General features: G+C 36.8%; 1 protein-coding gene across 8 annotated transcripts in view; it reads right to left on the bottom strand.

Annotated features, from left to right (window-relative positions):
- The window catches only part of LOC144437164 (protein FAN-like), a 288,538-nt gene that overhangs the window by 142,046 nt on the left and 129,088 nt on the right, over nt 1-17,404 (bottom strand). For 7 of the 8 annotated variants that reach the window (XM_078126034.1, XM_078126037.1, XM_078126040.1 and 4 more), the window contains one exon: nt 16,739-16,870. The exons of the other annotated variant lie outside the window; for it this stretch is intronic. In XM_078126034.1, the coding sequence (XP_077982160.1) occupies nt 16,739-16,870 (132 nt within the window). The remainder of the gene's footprint in view (nt 1-16,738; nt 16,871-17,404) is intronic. 8 annotated transcript variants of the gene reach the window in all.

Below are 17,404 nucleotides of genomic sequence, written 5' to 3'. Positions count from 1 at the left end.
GATGCTCACTAACATATCATTTTTTTTTTAATTACAAAAAAAAATCATCAAAAATAGAAAAGAAGATGTGCTGACTTGAAATTAACAAATCTGAGTAAGCTACCCTCTGTGCATCAACACACCAGATATCAAAGCAATCTGACAAGTAGTATTTGAGGAGATGATGAAAATATCATTTTTGAAAAAAAAAATCATAAAAAATTGAAAATGGCACAGATCAACTTGGCATGAACAAATCTGAATAGCCTTCCCCCAGGGAACATGCACAACAAATATCGAAGAATTCTGACTGTCACTTTCGGAGAAGATGATGAAAATATAAAAAGTTGACGAACACCAATGATTCACCTATACTCTATACCTTAATAGCTTGTGCAGCGGCAGCGAAGCTGCCGCGTAGCGGCTCAATGACTAGTACGCATGCGCGTCGTATTAACTATGCGAAAAAAATTGGTGGTTCTCCCAGGGATGCATTGCGGCGCGCAGTGACTACGCATGCACCTTCCATATACTACGTGCATTACTACGTGCATTCTCCACGCCCTACCGCGTATCGTCATATAGAATTGGCGACATAACATCACCATGCATTGCAATATTGTAACAGTATAGAGTGTTGACTTTCTTTACTTCTTGTCCATGTCAGAGAATTAGATGTCATTCAATGAAATAAATTTATGAATTCCTGATATTATCTTTGCAATATACATGATCATTTGGCTATTGCTATGGGCGTAGTCTTGTTGCTAGGCAAATTTACATACATTTTTTTTGAATGTTTATTCAATTATCTATTATTCCCTGTTATCTTCGCAATATATGTGATCATTTGGCTGTTGCTATCGGCATGGTCTTGTTGCTAGGCACATTTGCATAGATTTTTTTAATGTTTATTCATTTGTCTTTCAATTCCTGATATCTTTGCAATATATGTGATTATTTGGTTGTTGCTAAGGGCGTTCTAGACAAATTTACATACCTTTTTTGAATGTTTACTCAATTGCCTACCAGATGATGTTATTTGAGCAAAATATATACTGCCATTGGGTTGTTGTTATTATATAAGGGCGATACAAGTTTTTGACCAAAATTCACATTTGTACACCTAATTTGCATATTACTGATGAGATCATTATATGCTTAATATTTCTTCATCTATACACCCGCAGATGCATCCCTGTTAAATTTCAGCCCTATCTGCTGAGTAGTTTTGGAATTATAGGTTTTTGACCAAAAAGACACATTTTTGGCTTTAATTTGCATATTACTGAGGGAATCATCATGTCATGAACAAATCTTAATTTACTCATATCTAAGAATGTTCCCACCAAATTTCATGTCAATCTGCGCAATAGTTTTTGAGTTTAAGTATTTTGACCAAAAATCACATGGTTTGACCCAAAACCCACATCTCTGATGCAATCATTTTCATTTGAACAATTTCCCCAACTAGACACCAGAAGCAACATGACCACCAAATATCAAAGCAATTGATCCAACAGTTTTTGACTTTAAGTTGTTTACACACACACACAGTCAGACACTTAGCGATGCCTATAGCACTACTGAACCTTATCAATTTGTTACTAGGGTGGTACCAGACAGTGTTTTTGTTACTAGGGTGTACATGGTACCAGACAGTATTTTTGTTACTAGAGTGGTACCAGACAGTGTTTTTGTTACTAGGGTGGTACCAGACAGTGTTTTTGTTACAAGGGTGGTATGTGAAAAACAGTGTGTTTGTGTTATCTAGGGTGGATGTGAAAAAATAGTGCCAGAAAAACACCACAAGAAACATTTCCACCAAGTTTTTGACAAAAATTTAGATTTTTAGACCTAATTTGCATTCCCAGTAAATTTTAGGCCAATCTGTAGTATAAATTTCAAAAAAAAGAAGCATTTTACACCTGATTTGCATATCATTGAAGGGATCATCATGTCATGAACAATTCAGAATATAAACACAACTAAGAACGCTCCAACCAAATTTCAACCCATCTGCTCAGTAGATTTGGAGTGATAGATTTTAACCAAAAAGACACATTCTTAGCCCTAATTTGCATATCACTGATTGGATCACCATGTAATGACCAATTCTTAATCTAAATATCCCTAAGAATGTTCCCACCAAATTTCACACCAATCTGCCCAGTACTTTTTGAGTTTAAGTTTTTTGACCAGGAATCACATTTTTTTACCCAAATCACACACTGGTGATAAGATTTTCATTTTGATTTGAACAATTTCTCAACTAGACACCCAAGGTAATACATCCACCAAATATCATGGCAACTAGTCCAGCGGTTTTTGACTTTAAGTTGTTTACACACACACGCACACATTCACACACACACACACAGACAGACACTTTGCCATGCCTATAAAAATACCACCAATGGCATTGTAGCACAACTGTACAGTTTTTAAAAATGTTTATCCATATGCTAGTCCATGCTAACAATAGGTGTTCATTTGCTGAATGACTATCCAGTTGCCTATATTCAACCATGTTGCTATCTTTGCGATATACACTATCATTTGGCTGTTGCTATGGGTGTGGTCTTGTTGCTAGGCATATTTACATACATTTTTGAATGTTCATTCAATTGTCTATTAATCCCCGTTGTTATCTTTGCAATATATGTGGTCATTTGGCTGTTGCTATGAGCGTGGTCTTGTTGCTAGGCACATTTGCATACATTTTTTGAATGTTTATTCATTTGTCTTTCTATTCCTGTTATCTTTGCAATATACATGATTATTTGGCTGTTGCTATGGGCGTGGTCTTGTTGCTAGGCATTTGAATTGAATGTTTATTCAATTGTCTATTAATCCCTGTTGTTATCTATGTAAAATACACGACCGTTTGGCTGTTGCTATGGGCGTGGTCATGGTTGCTAGGGTATTTGTATACATTTTTGAGTGTTTACTCACTTGCCTAGCAGATGATGTTGTTTTTTGACCTAAATATACTGCCATTTGGTTGTTGCTAAGGGTGTGGTCATGGTTGCTAGGGCCAATTTTGTCAAAATGTTTTGAAGAAAATCTGCAGAATAACACTTTCGGAAACATCTCACAAAATTTCAGACTCATTGACCAAGCATTTTTTGTGATATAAGTTTTTGACCAAAATGAACATTTTTACACCTAATTTGCATATTACTCATGGAATCATTGTATGCTTAATATTTCTTCGTCCATACACCCCTAGATGCATTCATTTTCCATTTTCCTTCTTAAAACTACTTCTAACTCTTCCCAAAAAAGCTTTGTAGTAGTGCAATGCCAGAAAAGGGGTTCAAGCGTTTCTTTTTGGTCACAGTAGTTATAATCGCTATTGTTCCCCACATTTATTTCAGAAAAGAAACTGGTTGGCAGCCACAATATCAATACGATGTAAAATTTTTAACTTTTGTGACTTTATAGGGTAGAGCCCAAACTTGTTTCCAGTCTGTCAATTTGTCTTTATCTTGAGCATACTCCATGCCACTAAATTTCTCTTCCAAAATCGGACAGCTTAATTTTTTCTCAATTAAAAGCCTATAGAAATCCTTTGTTTTACCATTTCTGACACAGTATTTCTTTCACTGATATTTGTATAGGGTACATAACTACCCTCAAGAATAAGATCTTTCCAACGTTTAGGCATTAATTAGACCTAAGAAAGTAACAAAGTCAGTGGAAATTCTATGATAATTTTTGGTAAATTTTTCATATGTCATTAAGTTACCTTGTACGTCCAGCAAATCTTCAATATATATAAATGTAAGATACATATTTTTATATGATTAATTTTAGCATGCCCCAGAAAAATTTCCAGATGTATTATTGGCTCATCAGATGGTGTAATCTCCCCCATGTCTTCCCATTGTTGTTTTAAACCACCCAATAGAAGTAACTTAGATTAACTTCAAGCCCAGCAAATTTAGAGAAGTGATTCAAAATAGAAAGAGCATTTTGATCTCTCAAAGTTAGTGTAGTCTCATCAGCAAAACTTGTATCTGACCATAAGGAAGCTGTATACCCTTGACCTGGTCATAGGACCGAACAGCTATGACAAGTAGTTCAACAGCTATGGCAAGTAGTTCAACAGCTATAACAAGTAGTTCAACAGCTAGTAGTTCAACAGCTATAACAAGTAGATCAACAGCTATAACAAGTAGTTCAACAGCTATAACAAGTAGTTCAACAGCTATGACAAGTAGTTCAACAGCTATAACAAGTAGTTCAACAGCTATGACAAGTAGTTCAACAGCTATAACAAGTAGTTCAACAGCTATAACAAGTAGTTCAACAGCTATAACAAGTAGTTCAACAGCTATGACAAGTAGTTCAACAGCTATGACAAGTAGTTCAACAGCTATAACAAGTAGTTCAACAGCTATAACAAGTAGTTCAACAGCTAGTAGTTCAACAGCTATAACAAGTAGTTCAACAGCTATAACAAGTAGTTCAACAGCTATAACAAGTAGTTCAACAGCTATAACAAGTAGTTCAACAGCTATAACAAGTAGTTCAACAGCTATAACAAGTAGTTCAACAGCTATGACAAGTAGTTCAACAGCTATAACAAGTAGTTCAACAGCTATAACAAGTAGTTCAACAGCTATAACAAGTAGTTCAACAGCTATGACAAGTAGTTCAACAGCTATAACAAGTAGTTCAACAGCTATGACAAGTAGTTCAACAGCTAGTAGTTCAACAGCTATAACAAGTAGTTCAACAGCTATAACAAGTAGTTCAACAGCTATAACAAGTAGTTCAACAGCTATGACAAGTAGTTCAACAGCTATAACAAGTAGTTCAACAGCTATGACAAGTAGATCAACAGCTAGTAGTTCAACAGCTATGACAAGTAGTTCAACAGCTATGACAAGTAGTTCAACAGCTATGACAAGTAGTTCAACAGCTATAACAAGTAGTTCAACAGCTATAACAAGTAGTTCAACAGCTATGACAAGTAGTTCAACAGCTATAACAAGTAGTTCAACAGCTATGACAAGTAGTTCAACAGCTAGTAGTTCAACAGCTATAACAAGTAGTTCAACAGCTATAACAAGTAGTTCAACAGCTATAACAAGTAGTTCAACAGCTAGTAGTTCAACAGCTATAACAAGTAGTTCAACAGCTAGTAGTTCAACAGCTATAACAAGTAGTTCAACAGCTAGTAGTTCAACAGCTATAACAAGTAGTTCAACAGCTATGACAAGTAGTTCAACAGCTATAACAAGTAGTTCAACAGCTAGTAGTTCAACAGCTATAACAAGTAGTTCAACAGCTATGACAAGTAGTTCAACAGCTATAACAAGTAGTTCAACAGCTATGACAAGTAGATCAACAGCTAGTAGTTCAACAGCTATGACAAGTAGTTCAACAGCTATGACAAGTAGTTCAACAGCTATGACAAGTAGTTCAACAGCTATAACAAGTAGTTCAACAGCTATAACAAGTAGTTCAACAGCTATAACAAGTAGTTCAACAGCTATAACAAGTAGTTCAACAGCTAGTAGTTCAACAGCTATAACAAGTAGTTCAACAGCTATAACAAGTAGTTCAACAGCTATGACAAGTAGTTCAACAGCTATAACAAGTAGTTCAACAGCTATAACAAGTAGTTCAACAGCTATAACAAGTAGTTCAACAGCTATAACAAGTAGTTCAACAGCTATGACAAGTAGTTCAACAGCTATAACAAGTAGTTCAACAGCTATAACAAGTAGTTCAACAGCTATGACAAGTAGTTCAACAGCTATAACAAGTAGTTCAACAGCTATAACAAGTAGTTCAACAGCTATGACAAGTAGTTCAACAGCTATAACAAGTAGTTCAACAGCTATAACAAGTAGTTCAACAGCTAGTAGTTCAACAGCTATAACAAGTAGTTCAACAGCTAGTAGTTCAACAGCTATAACAAGTAGTTCAACAGCTAGTAGTTCAACAGCTATAACAAGTAGTTCAACAGCTATGACAAGTAGTTCAACAGCTAGTAGTTCAACAGCTATAACAAGTAGTTCAACAGCTAGTAGTTCAACAGCTATAACAAGTAGTTCAACAGCTAGTAGTTCAACAGCTATAACAAGTAGTTCAACAGCTATAACAAGTAGTTCAACAGCTATGACAAGTAGTTCAACAGCTATAACAAGTAGTTCAACAGCTATAACAAGTAGTTCAACAGCTAGTAGTTCAACAGCTATAACAAGTAGTTCAACAGCTAGTAGTTCAACAGCTATAACAAGTAGTTCAACAGCTAGTAGTTCAACAGCTATAACAAGTAGTTCAACAGCTATAACAAGTAGTTCAACAGCTATGACAAGTAGTTCAACAGCTATAACAAGTAGTTCAACAGCTATGACAAGTAGTTCAACAGCTATGACAAGTAGTTCAACAGCTATGACAAGTAGTTCAACAGCTAGTAGTTCAACAGCTATAACAAGTAGTTCAACAGCTATGACAAGTAGTTCAACAGCTATGACAAGTAGTTCAACAGCTATAACAAGTAGTTCAACAGCTATAACAAGTAGTTCAACAGCTATAACAAGTAGTTCAACAGCTATGACAAGTAGTTCAACAGCTAGTAGTTAAACAGCTATAACAAGTAGTTCAACAGCTATAACAAGTAGTTCAACAGCTATGACAAGTAGTTCAACAGCTATGACAAGTAGTTCAACAGCTATGACAAGTAGTTCAACAGCTATAACAAGTAGTTCAACAGCTAGTAGTTCAACAGCTATAACAAGTAGTTCAACAGCTAGTAGTTCAACAGCTAGTAGTTCAACAGCTAGTAGTTCAACAGCTATAACAAGTAGTTCAACAGCTAGTAGTTCAACAGCTAGTAGTTCAACAGCTATAACAAGTAGTTCAACAGCTATAACAAGTAGTTCAACAGCTATGACAAGTAGTTCAACAGCTAGTAGTTCAACAGCTATAACAAGTAGTTCAACAGCTAGTAGTTCAACAGCTATAACAAGTAGTTCAACAGCTATAACAAGTAGATCAACAGCTATAACAAGTAGTTCAACAGCTATGACAAGTAGTTCAACAGCTATAACAAGTAGTTCAACAGCTAGTAGTTCAACAGCTATAACAAGTAGTTCAACAGCTATAACAAGTAGTTCAACAGCTATGACAAGTAGTTCAACAGCTATGACAAGTAGTTCAACAGCTATAACAAGTAGTTCAACAGCTATAACAAGTAGTTCAACAGCTAGTAGTTCAACAGCTATAACAAGTAGTTCAACAGCTAGTAGTTCAACAGCTATAACAAGTAGTTCAACAGCTATAACAAGTAGTTCAACAGCTAGTAGTTCAACAGCTATAACAAGTAGTTCAACAGCTATGACAAGTAGTTCAACAGCTATAACAAGTAGTTCAACAGCTAGTAGTTCAACAGCTATGACAAGTAGTTCAACAGCTATAACAAGTAGTTCAACAGCTATAACAAGTAGTTCAACAGCTATGACAAGTAGTTCAACAGCTAGTAGTTCAACAGCTATAACAAGTAGTTCAACAGCTAGTAGTTCAACAGCTATAACAAGTAGTTCAACAGCTATGACAAGTAGTTCAACAGCTAGTAGTTCAACAGCTATGACAAGTAGTTAAACAGCTATAACAAGTAGTTCAACAGCTATAACAAGTAGTTCAACAGCTATAACAAGTAGTTCAACAGCTAGTAGTTCAACAGCTATGACAAGTAGTTCAACAGCTATGACAAGTAGTTAAACAGCTATGACAAGTAGTTAAACAGCTATGACAAGTAGTTCAACAGCTATAACAAGTAGTTCAACAGCTATAACAAGTAGTTCAACAGCTATGACAAGTAGTTCAACAGCTAGTAGTTCAACAGCTATAACAAGTAGTTCAACAGCTAGTAGTTCAACAGCTATAACAAGTAGTTCAACAGCTATGACAAGTAGTTCAACAGCTAGTAGTTCAACAGCTATGACAAGTAGTTCAACAGCTATAACAAGTAGATCAACAGCTAGTAGTTCAACAGCTAGTAGTTCAACAGCTATAACAAGTAGTTCAACAGCTATAACAAGTAGTTCAACAGCTAGTAGTTCAACAGCTATAACAAGTAGTTCAACAGCTATAACAAGTAGTTCAACAGCTATAACAAGTAGTTCAACAGCTATAACAAGTAGTTCAACAGCTATGACAAGTAGTTCAACAGCTATAACAAGTAGTTCAACAGCTAGTAGTTCAACAGCTATAACAAGTAGTTCAACAGCTAGTAGTTCAACAGCTATAACAAGTAGTTCAACAGCTATAACAAGTAGTTCAACAGCTATGACAAGTAGTTCAACAGCTATGACAAGTAGTTCAACAGCTATAACAAGTAGTTCAACAGCTATAACAAGTAGTTCAACAGCTATGACAAGTAGTTCAACAGCTATAACAAGTAGTTCAACAGCTAGTAGTTCAATAGCTATGACAAGTAGTTCAACAGCTATAACAAGTAGTTCAACAGCTATAACAAGTAGTTCAACAGCTAGTAGTTCAACAGCTATGACAAGTAGTTCAACAGCTATAACAAGTAGTTCAACAGCTAGTAGTTCAATAGCTATGACAAGTAGTTCAATAGCTATGACAAGTAGTTCAACAGCTATGACAAGTAGTTCAACAGCTATGACAAGTAGTTGAACACAGTGTGCGAAATTAACGCTGGTCCGTTGGTCCAAGACCAACAGTTTTCAGCCAGGACCAAGAGTTTCTGAGTACTGCTGGTCCTTCTGACCAACAGCTCTATGGAATGTAGTAGTAGGGAGATTGTTATGACATCAAAGGCATACAACTTGTCCTGTGGCAATAAACATGTTATCAACGTACAACTAACGTATACAACGTATACAAGCTGCAGAATTAGGACTAAATGTTGCGTCGTGTAAGTCATCTTTTGCCAACAATTCTAAGGGCCCCTTTGTACTTAGTACCGACAATTTTAGACATTCTAATTTAATCACTCACGGCCAATCAGAGGGCCATAAAGTCACAGTTGAACACACACGGAACAGAAATCAACCACCCAGACAGAGTGCAGCAGAGGTATCGCTTCAGAAACTAAACGAATCTGTGTTCAACAAATTAAGGGGCAAAATCAAAATCAAAAACATCATAATTACGCGCCCTAAAGAGTTGTGACGAGTAGCTACCAGTAGTTACTATGTACTACGGCCACGGTGAATATTCATGTCTCGACGCAAATTTGTGTACTTTAGGTTGTAGACAATAAAAGTAAACACCTATCGTCCGTTATTCATGACCCCAAACTGTGATCAATTACGCATAGTCTTCATTGTGAAAAAATCACGAAACTAAAAGATTTTCTTTCCTGTGCAAATCAGTTTCATGCTTACTTTTTTCAATGTTCTTCATTCGATGCCTTCTATGGCATTCGTACAGTCGGCTAGTCAACTAAGTGTTTAATGTTTCAGATATATTTAGGTGTTTGCCTAACATGTCTTGCCTAAAAATACCTTTAAGAAGAATTTTTATTCGAAACGTCGGATTTTACATCTATTTATTCGGACTGTCTCACAAGTTCCTTATCATTTCTCAGCTAGTCAACAACATGTCGACCATTTTCGTCTGGCTGGTGAACGGTGCGGTGCATTGATCGTGTTAGATTCGAGTTGCAGGATTCATCAGTCGAATTTGAACATTGTCCACAAAAACAAATTAAAAACTAAAGTTTATCTCGCATTAATATATAGTTTGATTTGACTGATTTAGAAGTCACCTAAAAACATTTTGTTTCTTCAAAATTTTGAGGAAAAATGTCATTTATATAACGAAATTTTGCACTACGAATAACTGAATACGTTCATCACTTGCGTCTCTATGTTTATCTACCAAAGTCACGCCAAAAGGAGAAAGGGTTACATTGCACGGTATAAATTGCTATAAAATGCTGTAAAGTGATTGGAATCCTATAATGCAGAAGTATCACTCGATTCTTAGATTGTCCCACTTGTTCGAGCAAATTTCTAGCTTATTTTTCCTCTTCGCTATAAAAATCTCTGTCTCTCTAGCGATTCTGACATTTACTTTGACAAGATTGAATGAAGGAATAGCTTTCCTAATTTTGCAATCATAGACTGTTTTTTTGACAATCAAAATAAGATAGTTGAACAGTATGTTGAATGATGGGTCACCAAGAAGTATCTGCTTAGTAGACAATGTCAATGGTGAATTAATAGCTTTCCCCCACAAGAGAAGAAAGCTTTTCCAAATAACAACAACACATTCACATTTAACAAACAAATGAACAAGGGTTTCATCCTCCATATTGCAAAATGTACAGTAGCTACTGTTGACTCTCGGGGGATTCATACGACATAACACATAATTTGTATAGAGTATATTATGTAAAATTTTAAACTGAAATTCTTGGAGCTTTGAATTCATCGTCGTCCAAAAAGGCAAGGTAAAGATTTTTGACCACTCATCGTTTTGGATGTCAAGAAAACTTGCAAAATAAATTTTAGCCTTAGGGGGGATAAAGTAATCTGATGTCAATCTTTTCCTGATATGCCTAGTTTTGCATTCATTAAGACGTGTTAGTTTGCCACAATTAAGAAAACCAATTGGTATCTCTGGCCTTACAATCTCTGCCTTGCCCTTTTTCCATGGAGTCGGAATCAAATGCAAAATACCGTACCAACATAAAAGATTATTGTGATTACACCCTAGACGAGAGAGTTCCTCCCAGCCTTTCAACTTATTTTCTTCGTTAAAAATATCAGCAACAAATACAATTCCTATTCCGTATAAAAACTGGTTAAATACAGACTTATGATTCACGAGAATTTCTGAATTGTTCCAGATAACTTGGTGTTCTGTAGGGAGATTAGAAATATAATTGATTTCACTCCAACACACAAGGCTTTCTTTAAAGAAACTTGGAAGTACAACTGGCAATAAATTGACATTATAATTACATCGCAAAATAAGCTTACCACCAATAGGCCTCAGAAAGAAGTCTAATATTAATTTCCATGGGTGTTTGAAATCATCAACATGGTATCTACTTAGCCAAGTTACTCTGAAGGCCTTGTACAAAGCAAAAATATCAATCATACCTAACCCCCCTTCATTAATATCACCAATCAATGTGTTTCTACTAATTCTATCCGGACCTTTCCATATGAAACGGTGAATATGACTATTTAAAATCTTAATATCCCTTTTCTTGACTTGGATGAGATTAAAAATATACAGAAACTTTGGGATGATAAGTGACTTTATGATTTGAATCTTACCAATCAAAGTTAGCCCTCTAGAGTTCCACAGGTTGAGTAAACGATGCATAGACTTAAGCGGGGCCGATATATTTTCTGAATATGCAAGTGAAGTGTTGTAGGAAAAGAATATTCCGACAATTTTTATTGGCGTTTTAGACCATTTGAAGTCAAAAGGCTCATCCTGTCTATGCCTCCATTTACCCAGCCACATTGCTTCTGTTTTACAACGGTTGAGTGAGAGACCAGAAGCAGAATGGAAATTACGCAGCAGAGACATAAGATTTACTACAGAGTCTTCGTCTGATATAAAACATGTTAAATCGTCCGCAAATGCAGAATTCTTGACCTGTGTACCTGAAATGTCTATGCCCTTTATGGAATCTTTTTGAATAATTGATACTAAAAGTATTTCTAGACCTAAAATAAACAGTATGGGGGATAGGGGGTCGCCTTGGCGTACACCTCTTTTGATGTCAAAATATCCTGTGGTGAGTCCCCGATTCATAACACAGCTGCTTGGGTTCGAATAGAATAAATGAATCCATTTACTTAAGGAGGTACCAAAATTAAACTTATCTAGAGTTTTAAATAAAAAAGGCCACTCCAGACTGTCGAAGGCTTTCTCAAAATCTAATGCGACAAGAATTCCTGGTAGGTCTACTATTTTCGTATACTCCATGATACCTTCAATAATACGAACACAGTCCCCAATCTGACGTCCTTTGATAAATGCTGACTGGGTTTCATTAATTACAAAAGGGAGAACCTTCTCTAGGCGCTTAGCGATGCATTTCGCACCAATTTTGTAGTCTACATTGAGTAAAGTAATTGGCCTCCAATTCTTAATAAAACGTTTATCTTTGTCCTTCTTTTCTATGAGGGTAATTACTCCTTGTTTTTGGCTAGGGGTTAGTTCTCCTTTGTCACATGCAGCGTTCAAGCAATTGACAACAAAAGGTCCAATAAGAGGCCAAAATGTGATAAAAAATTCACCAGTGAGTCCATCATTTCCCGGAGTTTTGTTTTTGGGCATATCAGTTAACGCATTAAACGCTTCATCAAGGGAAATTGGACCCTCGCACACTAATCTATTGGTTTCACTTAACTTGGGTAAGTTTAGACCGGTAAAAAACTCTTCAATGTTCTGAGGCTCAGGCTGTCTACTACTATATAAATTGGAATAAAAGGACTTGATCTCTTGCGAGATATCCGCGTGGTTGGTGACTATTTGACCCTGATTATTCATAAGTTGAGTAATTTTGGACTTGTTCGCATTAGCTTTTTCGAGACTCAGGAAGTACTTAGTATTCTTTTCACCTAGTTCGTACCAGTTAGCCCTGGAACGAATAATACTCCCCTCGGTCCTGTACAGTCAATCTCGCATTGAAGTTCTCTCCGTGTACCCTCGATTTCAATCTTAGTGTTATCGGAACAATCTTCTACGAGCTGGCGTTCTAGAGTATTCAGCTTTTCTTCTAGATTCGCAATAGCTTCCTTTTTCTCCCTAGCTTTCTTTTTACCATAGACAATAGAGAACATTTGATCCTGTATTTCAAAAATTCCCAGAGTAAACGGGGGTCGTTTGTGTGATATTCGTTTACCCAATTATAGAAATTATCATGAATGGTATTTTTGTAATCTTCCTCAAATAGGAAACTATTGTTGAATTTCGAATATGAACGTCCCAATTTTGTACGACTGTCCCCCACTGAAAGCGTTATTGCAGAATGGTCCGAAAAAATGCAAGAAATAACCTCCGTATTGAGTACTGCTTGTTGAAATGAATTACTCACAAGGAAAAAATCAATGCGACTTTGAATCAGAACCGGGCGAAGCCTACGCCAGGTGAAGCGCTTTGTAGAGGGGTTGCGAATTCTATATATATCCACAAGGTCATATTTAGAACAGATATTATCTAAAGTACTAACTGCCTTTTTCCAACAAGAGGGATTTCCATTTAGGAATGTTACTGTACTGAGAAACTTAAAAAATTAATTGTTGTTTTAGAATATATAAAACAAATCCCGTTTATCGACGATATAAAAGTCAAAACTGCACTTCCGCAACCCGGAAATTCAACTGCATTTCTTTGCCCATGGAAGTAGAACCCTACTTCTACTTCCATGCTTTGCCCTACCATGGCTGCCAAGCGTGAGCTTGTAAGTTGAAGTTGTAGTGTTAGTTTGTTGACCGTGCAAAAAACAAAGTCTAACTGCGATTGATGCTTTGAGACTCACTCAATTGTATGATAATCTTCCTCAAAGATTTACTGTTAACCCAGGACTGTTACAATATTACGTTCATGCGTCCATCACAAATTTTGAATGATGCAGTTTCTACATACCATCATGTACATTGTATATTGAAACTTTGATTTTGTGCATATCTAATTGTTTTTTGATGAGTATCGCCCATGAACTTGCATTCATAATAACATGTACAGTACTAGTATCATCAGCACATTACTGGCTGGAGTACATGGTTTTCTTTGACAATCGAAAATTATGACAAACTATGACCAACTACGATAGAAGATGATGTCATCATTGGAAACATGGAAGGTGAGAACATGGTTGTATTAGTGAGAATCACTATCTATTGAGTGTTGGCGATAAAAAATTACATGTATCTACGCTCAAAGACGACATGTGAAGGACCAACAGTTTTCCATCAGGACCAGCAGCTTAAATCTCTGTTGGTCCTTTTGACCAGGACCTTTTTTGTGTTAATTTCACACACTGGTTCAACAGCTATGACAAATAATGCTGTAGACAAGGGACAGCCCTGTCTTATTCCTTGAGGTGAAACCATCCAGTTGAGTGACAAGAAACACCAAGAAACACCAGGTCTCCTTTTGAGATAAAAGTTTTTGACCAATGCCTTCCATAAGGGTAGTCTTGCAATTTCATGATTTATGCAAGAAAGTTAGCTCTATATCTGTGATATTTCAAGTCCCAGCATAGGAAAGCTTGCCATCCTCAAAATTCAAAACCATCATAGCATTACTATCACGCATCAGAAAAATATGCATACTTCATGGTAAGCATCATAACAGTTTATTAACTTTAATACAGTGAAGTGATACAGTATTATTGCCCTACTTTGTCCCTGGGTAAAGTGTATACATTCCTGTTTTGACCGAGATTGACAGACGCACCATCTGCTCCAAATCCAATAAGTTTCTGCTTCCAACTTTCATCAACTTTGTCACATAGAGTTTTAGTCATGCTAACACCATCATCGGCATGTGCGTGGTGAACTTCCTTCTGTCCCACTAAATTCACTACTAAGTTTACCAGGGTTCGTACAATTAAAGCAAAACAAAATTCCAGGACTTTCCAGGGGTTTTTCGTCAGTTTTCCAGGGGTATTCGTATTGATTTTGGCTATTTTCCTGGGGTGTTGAGCACCAAAGTGTATTTTTTTAATGACATCTAATTGTCGTTTCAAAACCACGTTTGCATGCTAAGATTAACGGAAAAACCTCTGTCCTACCCCTAAGCTAAGTAGTCGTTTCGTCAAGCTGGTGCATTGATCATGTAAGATTTGAGTTGCAGCATTCGTCAGTCTAAGTCAGACAGATCCAGAAAAAAAAAGAATTAAAAAACGAAAGTTTGTCCTCATTATTGTATGGTTTGATGTGACTAGATTTAGAGGTCACCAAAAAATGTTTTCTTCAAAATTTTGAATAAAAACGTCATTTACGTAATGAAATTTCGATCTATGAATAACTGAATACGTTCATCCCTTGCATCTTGATGTTTATGTATGGATACCACGCCACATGTTGCGGAACATCGCAATTTCTCAACCCAACTTGACCATTTAGGAATGTTAGCATTGCCATGCATGATTTGTAGTATGTCAACTCATTCACCAAAGTTGTAACAATTTCTAATCATGGTTGGTGATGCTTTGATACTCGCTACAATGTTATGATAATTTTGCTAACAGACCTATGTTACCCTCGGGACTGTTACAATATTATGTCGCTGAAATGACGACTGGTCTCGGAGTAGCAATACGCAAGATTGAAACAAACATAACAGTGCCCATTCAACTATGCTTAGGCATGGTCTGTGGGCAAAGTGTCTCATGGAACGATCAGTTGACTGTCTGGGTTTAATCATCGTGATTTACCATGGTGGGAAAAGACTTTGAAAATATTTTCGCGATTTCACATTTACGAGACTCAGTGTAGTGAATCATATGAATATATGGCTCGAGCACAGACATGTCGATTGTCAATATTAATTGATCACGATCATTTTCCAGGGGTTTCCAGGGGTAGGGAGAATTTTTCCAGGGTTTTCCAGGGTTTTCCAGGGAGGGTTTGAAATTCCAGGGTTTTCCAGGACGGTGCGAACCCTGGTTTACAATTCGGTTTGTCTACTCATTGCATGTAGACTATTTCACACTCCTGCCCAGCTCTATTGTCATCAATTAAAATAGAAATATATTTAGCTTCGTTTCTGATATCATTAGCCAAGTCATTCCTGATTCGTCCAGCAATTGTTCCGATCATCTTTGGGCATTTGTGAGTGTTATCATAGGTTGGATTTAATACCACAGCATTTTTTTTGAGCAGTAGCAGTAACTTGGAAATAGCGAAAATGGCAATTTTTGTTTGGCTATCACATAGGCAATATTTATCTTTAGTTTCATTTCTGCTATTTTGTTATCACCCTTTCATAACATAAGGGAACAGAAACCCATGCCACTGGGTACTCAGATTATCATAACAGAACCCCATGCCACTGGGTACTCTGATTATCATAACAGAACCCCATGCTACTGGGTTCTCAGACTATCATAACAGACAGAGCCCGATGCCACTGGGTACTCAGATTATAATAGAACCCCATGCTACTGGGTACTCAGATTATCATAACAGAACCCCCATGCCACTGGGTACTCAGATTATGACAGAACCCCATGCTACTGGGTACTCAGATTATAATAGAACCCCATGCTACTGGGTACTCAGACTATCATAACAGACAGAGCCCGATGCCACTGGGTACTCAGATTATCATAACAGAACCCCATGCCACTGGGTGCTCAGATTATAATAGAACCCCATGCTACTGGGTATTCAGACTATCATAACAGACAGAGCCCGATGCCACTGGGTACTCAGATTATGACAGAACCCCATGCTACTGGGTACTCAGATTATCATAACAGACAGAGCCCGATGCCACTGGGTACTCAGATTATGACAGAACCCCATGCTACTGGGTACTCAGATTATCATAACAGAACCCCCATGCCACTGGGTACTCAGATTATGACAGAACCCCATGCTACTGGGTACTCAGATTATCATAACAGAACCCCATGCTAGTGGGTTCTCAGGAGTATTTGCACTCTTGCTTGCAGTACGTGTTTTCTGCTGCACTTCCACTCACTACTTTTGTGAAAGTACTGCCGTAGAGAACACTGCATGCACTCATGCAAATACCCAAAGAACACCACATTTGCTGTCATAGTACTTACAGTTATTGGCATCTTCAGCTTCTTTGCCTCTCTGCTTATATCCAAATATTAGATCTATCCAGTGATGTAAATGTTGTGATACATAGTCACTCTCTAAAGACTCTCTACACTTCTTACAGAAATCTACAGAATCTGACATATAGAAAACACTGAAAATTCAATATTCATCCTAAAACTTTTCAAAGTAGTAATGTCTTTTAAGTTGATTAGATTACATTAGTTTTTGTTACTAGGGTGGTACTAGACAGTGTTTTCATGTAACAAAGAATTCAAAATCAGTTGCGGGGCAAAGTGCTAGATCTAGCACTTCGCCACTTTTTAACAAAGTGCTAGATCTAGCACTTAGATCTAGCACTTAGCGAAGTGCTAGATCTAGCACTTTGTCAAAAAGTGGCGAAGCTAGTGCTAGATCTAGCACTTCAAAAAGAGTGGCAAAGTGGTCATCGGTAAATATGTCATGTTATACCTAATGGACATGTTATTGCTCTCAGTGTAAAATGTTAATTCCCGTGTTTAACGACCTTAGAATTTGATTTTCCATATGTTTTTAGTCTGTTTTGCCAATGCACAACCAAGTTTCTACTTCGTAATTTTTAGTAACGTCCAGTTTTGTATTTTTTCGTTTTTCGTGGTCGTTTCGGTACCACGTTTCGTACTCCATACTTG

Source organism: Glandiceps talaboti, chromosome 7 (genome assembly GCF_964340395.1).
Source record: "Glandiceps talaboti chromosome 7, keGlaTala1.1, whole genome shotgun sequence".
Taxonomy (NCBI): domain Eukaryota; kingdom Metazoa; phylum Hemichordata; class Enteropneusta; family Spengelidae; genus Glandiceps; species Glandiceps talaboti.
The sequence above is the reverse complement of the archived record's forward strand: the minus strand, read 5'-3'. Positions and strand labels throughout refer to the sequence as shown.